The 13220-nt window shown below is 42.3% G+C and overlaps 1 protein-coding gene across 2 annotated transcripts in view; it reads right to left on the bottom strand.

The window, feature by feature from the left end:
- IGF2BP3 (insulin like growth factor 2 mRNA binding protein 3) overlaps positions 1 to 13220 on the bottom strand; it is a gene marked incomplete at both ends in the record, with an annotated part of 100320 nt that overhangs the window by 73111 nt on the left and 13989 nt on the right. For both annotated transcript variants that reach the window (XM_079538253.1, XM_079538254.1), the window contains one exon: positions 6435 to 6483. In XM_079538253.1, the coding sequence (XP_079394379.1) occupies positions 6435 to 6483 (49 nt within the window). The remainder of the gene's footprint in view (positions 1 to 6434; positions 6484 to 13220) is intronic.

Here is a 13220-nt window from a genome sequence, read left to right as displayed (position 1 = left end):
CTCTGCTCCAGCCAACACTTGTATGAATAAATCACTTCAAGTGAGAAATATACTTAAAAACATATCATATATTTACCCGGGGACCTCCACTCCCACACCCTGCATTTTAAACACCTGCAAAATGTGTTTATTACCTCACATATACCAGTAAATATCACCCCCTATAATTAAGCCAGGCAATTAAATTCCCCCAATATAAGCCGTTATGTTGTCTCAAGTGCAAAACTGGGTGGTCTGCCACAGAGGTGGTCACTTCCCTATATCAGGTTGCCTCACCTGCTGCTACGGCCAGCTAGAGGATGGGAAATCTGCACAAATAGTCAATGCAAAGTGTGGGGCCCTGCTCAGAGCAGAAAGTAAGGAGGACCACCTTTTCCTTTCGGCAGAAGAGCAAAGCTCCTGTGTTCCCCAAGCATAGATGCAAGACCAGCCAGGGTGCTCTTATGTTCCTGAAGAGACCGCAACAAGAAGAAGGTAAGAAGGCAGATGGTAGGTCCCCATCCTTTGAGATAATAGTGCAATGCAAACAGGAAAAGCAGTTGGGTGAAAACCAACGTGACAATCAACATCTCAACTTTTGTTTGAGATGCACGATTCTTACAGTCTCTCCAGTCAGCAATTCTGTTATGCGAAATCTGCACTCATGGGAAATGCCACAGATCTTTTTACACAGCTGCCTCCCCACAGCAGACTCATGAGTTAAATACTACAACTGCAACACTACAACTGCAGGTGAGATGTTAACTTTACAAGCAGACAGCAGCCAATACGAGCCATTACAATACCAAACTAAAAATCTCTATTTCATGAGGTTTTGCAATCAAAATCACATCTAATATTTTATTGTGTTTACATTTATTACAGTGAAAGAGAGCACAAGGCTAAAATGAAATGCAGATGTAACGAAGGACAAGGCAAGAACTCAAAAGTGATCTTAAACTACAGAAACTATTCTGGGTAAAGCCTCATAAGACATTCCCAGAAGACAGTCACTAGAACACCTGAAAACATGAATGCTGAGGAAATACTCAAAGAGCTTCAATTCTCTCCTTACCCCTCTCATCACGTTATAAATCACCAAACATGTAAAACTGCTGCATACAACCAAGTAATGCACTCTCCTCTCCATCTTCCTGCAGACTGGGGCTAGTAGCACCTGGCAAGAACTGCACAGCTTACTGCCTGATGTCTTCTGTTTCTTCCTCAGCATGGTACAAAGATTCCTACACCTAGACAGCAGCAGCAGATAGAAATAATTTGTGCATGCTTAGCATTCTACTAGCATTTTTATAGCTGTATATTATTTTTATAGCATAACATTAAATTATGATTCTTGGAGATGGCTTGAGGTAAAAGCTCATATTTCAATATATTTTAAGAATCAAATGTACGGACATTTCTTTCTTGTAGAATTCTTTCCATTAAAGTGCATCTCATTCCTGCATCTTCCTTTTACAACTTGCTTTATGAGAATTATCCGCTTTGTATAATCCTAATTCATTCTTAAATGCAATGTTTCCATGCTTTTCTTAAAATACCAGGGTTCCCCACCTGTCTGTTCTCCATATCTTTGATATTCTGGAGTAAGTTGCATCATGAGTAGCTACCATTCAGAGCAAAAGCAGTTTTCACACTGCTGTTCTGTTATAACATTGTTCTGTTATAACATTGTTATAGAACAATGTTATAGAACATATAACTGTTCTGTTATAACATTGTTATAACAGAACAAAACCAGTCCAAAAACAAAACTGGATACACCAAAAATACAATCAAAAGAAAAACCTCACACAGTTCAGCTGTTTTAATAAGTAATAACAAAAGCTAGTAAGATACTCTGGAGAAGTTATGTGCAGTGTAAAATTTACTAACTTTTACTCACAGTCATAGTCTCACTTCATTTAAAGAAAATGAAAACTGTCTTACAATATATGCAGATGGGTTTGAGCCTTTTCTGCTCTTCTTGCGCTGACAGATCTCAACGCAGAACATGCAATTACATTGTAACTCTGATCTAGAAATCCTTTTTCCTGACATAGAGAATCTAAAGCACCAGGTCTAAGTGTAACTATGACACTTTTTCATTCCCGCAGAAAAGTGAGGAAAAGCAAAACCTGGTTAGTGACACCTCTCTACCTTTGGAGGAGCTAACTCAGACCTCCCATCCCACGTGTTTCTACCCCCAAAGGCAACTCACAGGTCTCACAGCAAAGCTAGAAACACACACTCACAAGGTTTCTTCGCCTCTCTGCTAGCTCAACAGGTCCACACTCCATGAGATGGGCTTTTACTCCACCTTTTCTAATACAGAGTTCACCAACACCGTATCTGTTTATCTGCTCCAAACAAACTGGTAAGGGAACAGGCCTGCAGAAGTTAAGTGAGAACTCTTCAGCAGCTACCTTCCCTCTGAGCCAGCAAGTGCTGTTTCTGGCACCATCTGTGTTCTGAAAATCTGTTCTTTAGCAATTCACTAAACATGGAAAAAATATTTGGAAAGCAAATTTCTTGAAGCATCTTATACACCAAAGAAGCTAGCTATAAAATGCCTTAAGAGGAGAAAAAAAAAAAAAAGAAAAAAAAAATCACAACTTTTCCTTCTCAGGAAAAGAACCCTATACCTGGATTCTCATCATGTTTAATCAGGAACTGAGCCTGGATGCTTCCACTTTAAATCATAGATTAGAAATCACCACGCCTAGACCTCCCTTCTGGAGATCTCATTGTTTTATCCTGCAAAGAAATGCTTACAAGCTAAGAAAGACAACCTGAGGTTATAAAATTAGGAGTCAAAACTGGTATTGTGGAAGAGACTGTAGTTCCAGAAAGGGTAATAAAGCTCTCAATGTTTCTGCAGAGACCATAAAGCCAGGGAGCTGTTTCCTATGAGAAAGAGGCAAGATGGAAGAAGCAGTACAGCAAACCCACCTCTTGGCATGCTTCTTAGCATCAAATTTGTGCTTCATATTTGATGAAGGAGAGAAAGGGAAGAAATACATATACCCACCCACTGTCACTAAAAGGGGTGAACTAACTGTGGCTTTGCTCCTCCAAACAATCTTGATAACAAGCAAAAGTACTTTATTTAAGAAATAAAATCTGTTAATGCACATGGCCTCCAAATTACAAGATTGGTAGAGCCGCCTCTGTGTGCACCTCATATGCAAGCAGAGGAAGAGGCAGAAGATCACTCCAAATAAGACCATGCTTTTATAAACACACACACGTTCAGAGTTCTCAAGCCCAAACAGTCCAGTGAGGAAAGGGGAAACTGCATGTGATCTCCTGGATGAGCAGAGAATGTACTCCCAGGTAAGTCCCAGCAGTTCACCTCCAGCCTCAGCCGACAGCCAGAACTATGTATTCTTATTTCAGGCAGAGATGCTGCCTTCCTCTCTACCTCCAGTATCTCCCCCAGCTGGAAGAGAAGTACAAGCATCCTCAATTCCCTGCAACCTGCAGGACCTCGCAAAAAATCTTCTTTTGAAGTTCAAACAAATGAACAGACAAGTTTTGTACAAACTTAACCTCGAATGCCTTGAAATACATCAGAATATTATCTTTTACAGTTGCACTTTAAGAGCAAGCTTTTCAGTGTGAAATCTTGTTTCAAAGTAGCAACTCAGCAGATTACAGCAGGTCATCACCTGCCTTTCTTCAGCCTCTCTGCTCTGAACATGGTCTAAAAGGGTTGTTTTACCTATTTTGCTTACACCACAATGGTCTGATGAGTACACAGGAAATGCAGAGGAACAGATAGAAATCCAACTGCTACAGCTGCCTGTCAAGTCAGTATTTATTTCAGGAAATTGTTCTACCTATGTAAAAAGAGGAAACTAGCAGGTTCATTTTTCTCCAAAAACACATCTAGAAAAACAAAGAACAAAGGTATGGATTTGGGCACCTTTTTAATAAAATCTTATTAATAAATGCTTGTTACCATCTGACCATTTACACACACTATTTCCCAGCCCATTTGGAATAATTTTGAGTCAAACTACCTCTTGCATGAGTCCTCAGGATAGTCACTTCATTCAAAAGTGAAGTCAAGGTTTTCTTAACGTTAACCTGCTCCTCCAACCTGAGCAAGCTGCATTTCAGAACAGTATGGATTCCCTCCTTAGCAGAGATTTGGTGGGCCATTTTTCACATACACTAAGGAGCCCACCTGTGGAGTTGCAGCCCTACGTGTGGCCCATGACCCAGAGATACCTCTGTGTAACACATACTGCTAGGAGAGCTGCAAGTCATTGAGACAGAGGCATGCATGCTGCTTTGTTGGGGCACAGCTGTAGGTTTCTATGTAAAATACCTGTGTTCTATAAAGAGCAAAACACGACAATTATTTCAACAGAGCTTAAGAAGCTTCTGTGTCTTCTGCATGCAATGACAAGGTAACCTTCATAATAACAATTACTCTAGAAAAAATAATCTCAAGAACATTAATCTTTCTTTGTTTCTTTTTCAGATCTTCATACCAATATAAAAAGAAAGGTGTTGCAGGATAATAAGTGTTCTGTGTTTTGCTACTGAAAGAGGGCTAATAGACTGAGCTAACCCAGAAATCTCCTTCGTTGGTTGTTTCTGGTTTGGTCTTAAGAACTTCACACCCATTAGAAGTCAGTCTTCATTCAAGTAATTAACAGAAGAGTGATGAAGTCAGTCAATTGGCTCAGAGGGACTATAAGAAACAATTTAATAAGTAAAATTGCCACGGCTGCTGCACATATACCACTCTCAGAAAATATCATGCAAGAACATGACTCCAACCTAAACTCCTCTCTGTACATATTGTACACACAAACTTACCCTCCCTACTAAGTAACTGACTGCAAAAAAAGACTTGGTTTCAGTAGTGACCATTCAAAGCTTTTTTTTTTTTTATGATTAAAAAGGAAGTTTTGATAAAGTTCTTCAACACCAGAAGACAACAGAGCCCAAGGAAAGCTTGATATAACTGTTGAATTCGGGCATCAGTTGCCATACTTTGCCAGTAGCACTTTTTTGAGAACCTATAAACTTACCTGCTTAGTACAGAAGTGACAGAAACCCTGCATTTACAAAGAAAAGTTGACAGGAAGTTTGTGAAAAGTACACATTTTGTGAGCAGCCTTGACGTTGTGAGGAAGCACCAAAGCACTGTACAAATTACCACAGGGCCTGATCCCTCAACTTCTGTGCCCAGACACAGCCTGTACAACCAGCTGCAGGACACCGAGGTGGTGTCCTTGCCACTCGTGTGAAGTCTTGCTCTGTAACTTTGGGAAGACAGCATTTTGAAACAGTGAGGCAGGGGGACCACGATTTTGGAAGCAATGGAGAAGGGAAGGGAAATTATTTGTAAATCAGGAAGCAGATGAAAAGCAGGGTAGAAAGCTGCTACCTACAAGCAGTAAAAGCTACATGTGCATAAGATCTAACAAGAAGGTGAATGCTGTTTGATTGTCTGTGCTCAGCAGTGCTTACATCAATGTTCATTCCCAGTCTTTCTGATTCATATGCTCCTGCTCTGACGCTCAGTCCTTTCAGTCAGCTGGTACTGATGGCACACGCCAGCAAAAGTTGGTGTTTGTCAATTCCCAACAGAAACGCTGCAGCTGACAGCCTGGACTGGGCAAGTCGTACCTCCTTCTTTCTCCTAAGCTAGGGAACGATGCAAATGAAGTAGCAGTGGACAAAGCCAGGTGAGGCACGGAGACCCTCTGAGAATAGACCAACTGTGCTCCATGCAATGCTACCAGCACTGCTTCTCTGTCCCTCCGCCCAAGTTCCCTCATGTAAAAGGATGACTTACTGCTACAAAAAATGAAAACAAAGTTTTAAACACTCACAAGGTAAGAAAAACAGCAAAGAAAACAGATCTGTTCTCATGCCTGCTCATCTATTTTAAAAATTGTAACACTTTTTGCAGAGTATTAACGTAACAAGTTCATAATACAGTTGGGAAAGCCAGTAACTATAATAATATGAGCAAACAATTTGCCACAATGCCACACCCACTTACAGAGGAGAAAAAGAGGAAGAAAAAAAACTTAAAGAAAAAACCAATTTGTATGAATGTTCACCTTTTGTAAAGATTTTGGCCAAGTATTTAAATCTGAAGGTGCACCAAGGTTACCAAACACACACACACCAATGAGGTCTGAAATGGACAAGCTTTCAGTCAAAGAGTGACTGCATCAGGAAGTCAGCATTCACCAAAGAATCCATTTCAACATTTTTTATGGTTAACTCGGAGCGCAGAAATGAAGGCAGTTATCTGAATTGCTTAGAAGGCTCTATTGTTCCCTCTTCCAAAGGATTTTTCCCCAGAAAAGAATGGGTGGTGTGTGCACAGCAATGAAAGGTGGGGGAAGGGGAAGAGTCTTGGGGACGCCAAGAGAAACAGAAGCAGTTTTAAACATGGATGTCTTAATTCTAAATTAATTTCCTACCTCCCATTGCAAGTGAGGCGGGATGTTTCTGATCTGAAGTTTCCGACTCCTGCAAATTAATTAAAGAACACAGTTAATAAACAGAAATAAACACTGTTAGAAGGCAATCTATACACAGCAGCATCCACATTTAACCATTTTCTACTAGGAGGGGCAAAAGCAAATGTGAAACATCAGGTCAAAACCTGTGTGTCCAAAGAACTCTTACAGTACGTCTTGTTATTTGTTGGGCAGCTGCTGGGTTTTATGAATTGCTCACTTTTCTTGAAGACTATTTCTGTTTCAGCATTAAGGCCATCAGTATCCAACACCCTCCATTATAAATGGGTGTGATAACCCTGTGTATGTGTAATAGGTTCCCCTTTACTTAAGATTTTTTTTTTTTTTAAGTTCTCCAAAACAATCTTCGGTATACTCCTGCCCCTTAAGGAAAGGGCCATAATCTTGAATAAATGCATCTACTCCAACACCACACTCTTCATTAGCCTAACAAGGGGCTGTACTTTAACATATATGCCTGACATTCTTCATCTCTGGTTAGAGGACAGGAAGGGAAAGAACAATTTAATTGCATTTCTAGCCCAAATTTATATCATTTCCACCAATCTAGTGAAGAGAACCCACACTTTGAAGTGCTCCGCCGAGCCGGGCGGCAGCTTGTTTGCGGCCTTCACAGCCAACTCCTTTGTCTCCTCCCTTCCCCCAAAGCGAGAGAACAAACAAATGCCAGAGATGCCAGCAGCCCCTGGGGACTCGCAGGAATGTGCGAGCGGCGGGGCTCAGGTAGGGCAGTGCCGCGGGGCAGCCCGGGGAGCGCGCCTGGGGCCGCGGCCACCGCAGCGACTCAATCCCGGTCCCGTGCTTCAACACGCACTTCTTCCCAGCGCTTTAGCTGCTCGGTGCTGACCTCTCACTGAGAAACCCGGCGCGTCTTAGGGACCCTTTTACTACGGAAGTTGGTGAATCTCACAAAGTCTTGCGACAAAACAAGTTTCAGACATGTCCTCGCCTGGCAACCTAACCCAGAGCCTCGGTTCTCCTCAGCACCGCCACCCACATGCGGCCCCGCAACGAATGTTGTTTCATGGGTGTTGGGTGCTTTTTTTTGCGTCGGGAAATGCTCCTCCCAATAGGCTGTGCTCTGGGTGCAGCTCGCGCTCCCCGCACACAAAGCTGCTCTGCTCGGAGCGCTCTGTGCGCATAGTTTTACCTCCAGAAGTGCACCCGAGCACCGTGCTTTCTCCACAGAGGAGGCAGCCTGCAGGGGCAGCACCTCGCGCTGCCCTCCGCCCCCCTCAGCAAAGAGCCCGTTCCTGCGTTTGATCACGATCACGTAAGTCGGCAAAGAAGAGGCTGAGCAAAAACCCGGATCACACAACCCCTTTTAAGCTGTCATTTCCAATAAAGCAGAGTCAGGCGCTGCGTTGTTGTAACGGAGGGGAGAAAGCTCCTCAGAGCCTGAAAACTTCTCTCAGCTGTGCTCTCAGCGAGAGAAACTGCTATGAAAACGGCTGTGAATTAGAGACGCTGCTCTGAAACATCACGGGAATCTCACACAGCAACCTGGAAGCTGAACGCTCGCTCCTGAAGCGGAACAAAGAAGGGGACACTCATTCAATATTACAAATACTGGGAAATCGTAACGCTGAAAAATCCCAAACCACATCATTGGCAGTCAATACGCTATTCACTGCGTTTCCAATTGTGTCATGCCATCAGTCTCTCGCCCTCCTAGACCCAAATTAAAATTCATGAGGGTTTCGCAGCCAGCGGTGCCACTCGCAGAGGGGCCTGGGAACGCACGGTCCCAGCTGCGTGCTGAGAGAACCGTGCCCCATAGCCACCCCACAGCAAACAGTGGGGAGAAGGGGAGCATCCCATCCAGAAACATGCACACCAGTCCTGTACACCTCCCATTTACCTTCATAAGCAAAGCTGCATATCTGCTGGACCACCTGACACACAAATGATGCACTGAAAGCACGAGCAGCAGCCTCTACACCCACATAATGAAAGCACATAACACAAGCTTTTGGCGTTTTCTTTCTTCCTGCGTGGCTTTGAAGGATGGAGTGGTTTGATGCAAGTTAGAGCTTTGCCAGCCAGCTTTCAGAGCGCAGAAACAACTTGGGTATCCTGAAAGGGATGAGTGGCACAGAAGAAACGCACCTCCCAGTTACACCTTCCTCCACCACACAGAGCAGAAGGAAATGGAGAGCTGCGTACAGAACGGGGACAGTCCTGCTGTGCACCTCAATTTGTGGCTATAGTGAGACACCTATTGTACAGAACTGAAAGGTCACTTCAAAACATGAGAGCAGCCACACGAACCATGCCGTTTGACGCTATTTACACCACAATCAGATGCCTGTCTGCACCACAAGCAATTTTAGCTCCGTACCCAATTCACAAGCTTTAAAGCGGCTGTCTGTTGGTGCATGTGAAAAATTAAAAAGAATTGGTGTTTTTTACATTATTGCTGTACTGCAACAAGCAAAAGGGGAAAGCAAACAAAGCCTTATGCAGACCAAAGGGGAATTACACAGAACAGCATCAGGTAGAAAAGCATGAGATTTCTCTCTCGTGAAATTTGAGATTTCTCTCAGTTACTATCAGCTCCTACAGGGGAAAAAAAGAAAAACCAAAATTTCTTCCAGATACTGCCAGCCTATTTCCACCAGGTGACAAATTGTGCATCTGGTGCATGCTCCTTCTCTACTTCAAGCAAGCTTCTTATTTTATTCATGCATTCTAACCTGACAGTGCAAGTAGCCGTCAACTAAAGAGCCTTGGCAAATTGTGTTTCTGCTCCATACCTTTCAAAGCCTTCACGTGCTACCTGTGGTTTGCAACACATGAATTCGGCACATCGAATGTCTTACTGGTGATGAAAACAGACTTCTCTGTTTCCTGAGTTGTCCATGCTATTATTTGGAAAAACTTTTTTTTTTTTTTTTTAAGCCCATTTGCAAATACTCCAATTCTCTTTTCCAGGATCTATGTAGGTAAGTGGCTTTTTACTCCAGCCCACTGCTGGTTAGTGTAGACATGCTAACACATCTATTCTGTGAACGCTGAGGACACACAGCCTTCACTTTGGGAGACACATGCTTGCACTGAGAGCAAGCAAAACAAGGTGTCATTGCCCCTTTACATGGAAAGCAGCATTTGTGCCCTATGTGCACACAGAGACAGAAACAGCAAAGTAGCATCAGATAGATCACATACAAAAGATGCTGTTAGTATTCTCTGGAAGAGAAATTTCGTCTAAGAAAATTCAGAAAACAGGCCCATGGTCATCTTGCCAATGTCCACAACCCGTGAGAACCCTCACATATCAGAAATAACATTAACCATGTCTTGAGAAAGTGGGGAAGGGAACCCCATAATTTCAGCATTTGTTAATGTGTACTCACCTTCCTTCTCTCTGTTCTACCACATACACTTGTTTTCCCCTTCCATCTACCATTGGGTGCACAAAAGACCCTTCTTCCCTTCAGGGACTTTTTGTTTGTTTGTTTGTTTAAATAAGAACAGAATAGATGCATTTATAAGGTAAAAAACAACAACAAAACATTAAAATACCACACTTTTAATTAGAGTTCTTAACTTTTTGTGCTAAAGGGCATCTTACAGATCCCCCCAAGTCTGACCAGCATGGAGAGAAACACACACACACGTATCTAAGTAACCACATTTCTGCATGGTCATTGTGCCCACACTCACCACAGACCCTTCTCTTCATCCCGCCACCCCAAAGCCGCTGCCATCTTCTCTTTAATTCCCATTTTTCCACAATAACCCCACACAACACTCAGTTTCAATTGAGCAGACGACGAACTGCCTTCATCACACTGTTAATGCTAAAAAAAAAAAAAAAAAAAAAAGCAGCACAAAAGCACAGAACTACTCTTCGGACATTTCTGTGGAGCAAGTTAAACATGTTTGAGAAGAGACTGGGTGAACATCAGGGACATCAGTCCATTCAATTGTTAGAATTCAATACCTATGGGATGGAAAGTAAATGGTACACCTTCTTCTCTACTCCAAGGATTGGGCACTGAGCAAGCACACATCCATCTCATTCACTTCAGGTGGGCACCATTCTAGGACAAGCTACATGGGAAAAGCCTTGGCACATCACTCCACAGGCACAGCTGCAGCGTGCAGCACAATCTATCAGCACTGAGAGCCACAAAGAGAAAACTATTTTGGTGTAAGAAGCCTCAATGTGATCAACTGCAGTTACAGGATTAGTGACTCCTATGCCCAAATGGAAAACTGCTGCTACTGAAATCAATTTGGGGGGGAAGGAGAGAAGATACCTTGGTTACTCTGCAACCATCAGAACAAAAATGGGCAAATAAACCTCAAAAAGCGACACACACACAGAGTTTATTAGTTTGTTCCCCTAGACTGCCTTCAAGCAGGCAATGCTGTACCACAACAGAGTGAATCAGTGTTCAAAATGTCTTTCTAGTGCAAAAGTACTAAATAAAAGAGTCCTTGACTCTTAATATTAGTGTGGCTGAGGAATAGAAAAAAAAGGACAGGGTTTTTTAGTCACAACATGAAGAGGAGAAGAGGCAGGGGGACTCTATCACATCTGTCATGACAAACATAGGCAGTGCAGTAGATTAAGGCACTGAAGCTCATTCTGTAAGAAATGCTGCAGCTTTAGCCTGTCCCCTGGCTTCAGTGTACACAACTAGTTTAAGGCAGTCTTTTCCACCTCTTTAACTTGTTTGGATTTAATTCCTGAAAGCACCCATCATTGGTAATAAATCTGAGTAAAACTTCTAAATCATTTTTCCACATACCTTAAAAATATATGCAGTTTTATATATAATGGTATTTACAACTGTGTGTATAATATAAAGATACTCATCAAATTCTGTATGTAAACCATTTAGTCCTAACAAGTAGTTCGGGTACCTGCAAAAGCACGTGGTCACATTTGTTGCTAAAAAAAAAAAAAAAAAAAGCAGCACACTTCTGTTAAAAACACTCAGTAAAGTGACAAATTGAGATTTTTATATTACTTCTATTAAGTGGTAATTAATTTCTAGAGTATATTAGAAGGCATGCTAAAGACACCGCTGCTGTATTTTATCTAAAGCAAGCCATCAGCTTGTGAACCAGAAATTTCCTCTTGCTGCCTTAATGGATAAGAAAGGGGAATGGTTTCAGGTACCAACTTGTTAACAAACATCACCTCCTTCTATTTCAATGCTGAGCTCTGGACAGTAGGGTACATGAAACATTTTTGCTCCTGTGACAGACCAAAATCAGCAGGTTGAGCAGACAAAGTTTAGATAAGCCACAAACTGCAGCGGTGCTTCTCTTTGTGTTGCCTCGCTAGTTAATTCCACACCTGGATTTAAAAGCACTGCACTACACTCAGAATAAGCATTTCCTATGAAATTCAGGAAAGCAAATTCTCAAGGTTCACGCAGGACATTACAGTTGGATTTTAACTACACTTGTCCCGCCTCATCTTGCGCACAACCCACCACAGGAGCAGTGCTGCAGTGGTGTATCATCTAAACCCTCAACGTGAAAATCTACCTTTTGGATTGCTTCATGGATTCTACTGTGTGAATGATCAGATTTCCTCTCAGTGCCTGTAAAACATCGTATTTGCTTACTACTCCCCTCCAGGAGCAACTGGAGCTGCCTGCAGACTACATGGCCCCATTCTCCAAGGCACCAGCCCAGCTCCACCAGACCCCACGTGCACCCTAGTTTTGGGGTTGCTCCACCTCAGTGCATGGAAGAGACTGGATATTTGTGGGCAGGACATAGCACAGGAAGCACAACCAGAAGACTTATATTAGCATATCCAAGTTAAGTTCTGAGGCAAGACAGGCAGTCAGCTTTCACCTATTACCACTTACTTTGAGATTTCATTTTAACAACTCCTCACACCACTAATTAAAGTAAAAGCTTACATTAATTATTTGTAAATTCCCACATGTGCTCCATAAAGACATTTTAAAAAGAGAATTCTCAGATTCCTCCATTACCACATTAATGCTGAATGTCTCATTTTAAAAACATTTTTTTCCAGGTGTTGTTAATGACTGAAGGCTGTTAAGATATTTGTTCTTTAATTAAGGGATTAAGCACTGCTTCAAAATTAATGGGAAGTACCAATATTGAAAAAGGAAAAGAACTTTCACCTCACCTCCCCTTTGCTTGGTGGCTTCCAACATTTCAGCTCTCCCTCTCTTCTCCAAACTCTTTGGAGAAATGGAAAGTGTGTTTTTGGTTGTTTTGTTTTGGACTGGGGGGGGGGGGGGGGGGGGGGGGGAGAGGAAAGGGGGGAAAATATGAAGAGAGTTGTTGATTAAATGACAGTTTCTCTTCCCCTCTTAGAACACCAAGTCTGTATTGATCAAACAATGTCACTACTGAGTTGACTTTTTTCACCAGATATTTTAGGGCTATAGTCACTTGCCATTTATTCTCCCATCCCAACAGCTAACTTGCAATTAGCTGGGATGTGGATAACACCAAAAATACTCAGAATGTATAAGAAGAACTAAAAATAATACATTTAAACACAGAAGTGCTTCTTAGACATATGAAAAATTGTCTAGAAGCTATCCTAACCCAACCAAGTTAATAATCCCTTGGTAATGTGACAATATTTTTTTGTTTCATGTTTTCCCACTCTCTTCTCCTCAGTCCTATCCCTTCCCTTGGCCACCAAAAGGGTCAGAAGCTCCTTCTATCCCCTTATTTTCCTGGTGCCCACAAGGCTACTAGATGAAGCAGCCAACA

This window comes from Tetrao urogallus (genome assembly GCF_951394365.1).
Source record: "Tetrao urogallus genome assembly, chromosome: 7".
Classification (NCBI taxonomy): domain Eukaryota; kingdom Metazoa; phylum Chordata; class Aves; order Galliformes; family Phasianidae; genus Tetrao; species Tetrao urogallus.
Note: the sequence above shows the minus strand (reverse complement) of the source record. Positions and strands in the feature narration are given on the sequence as shown.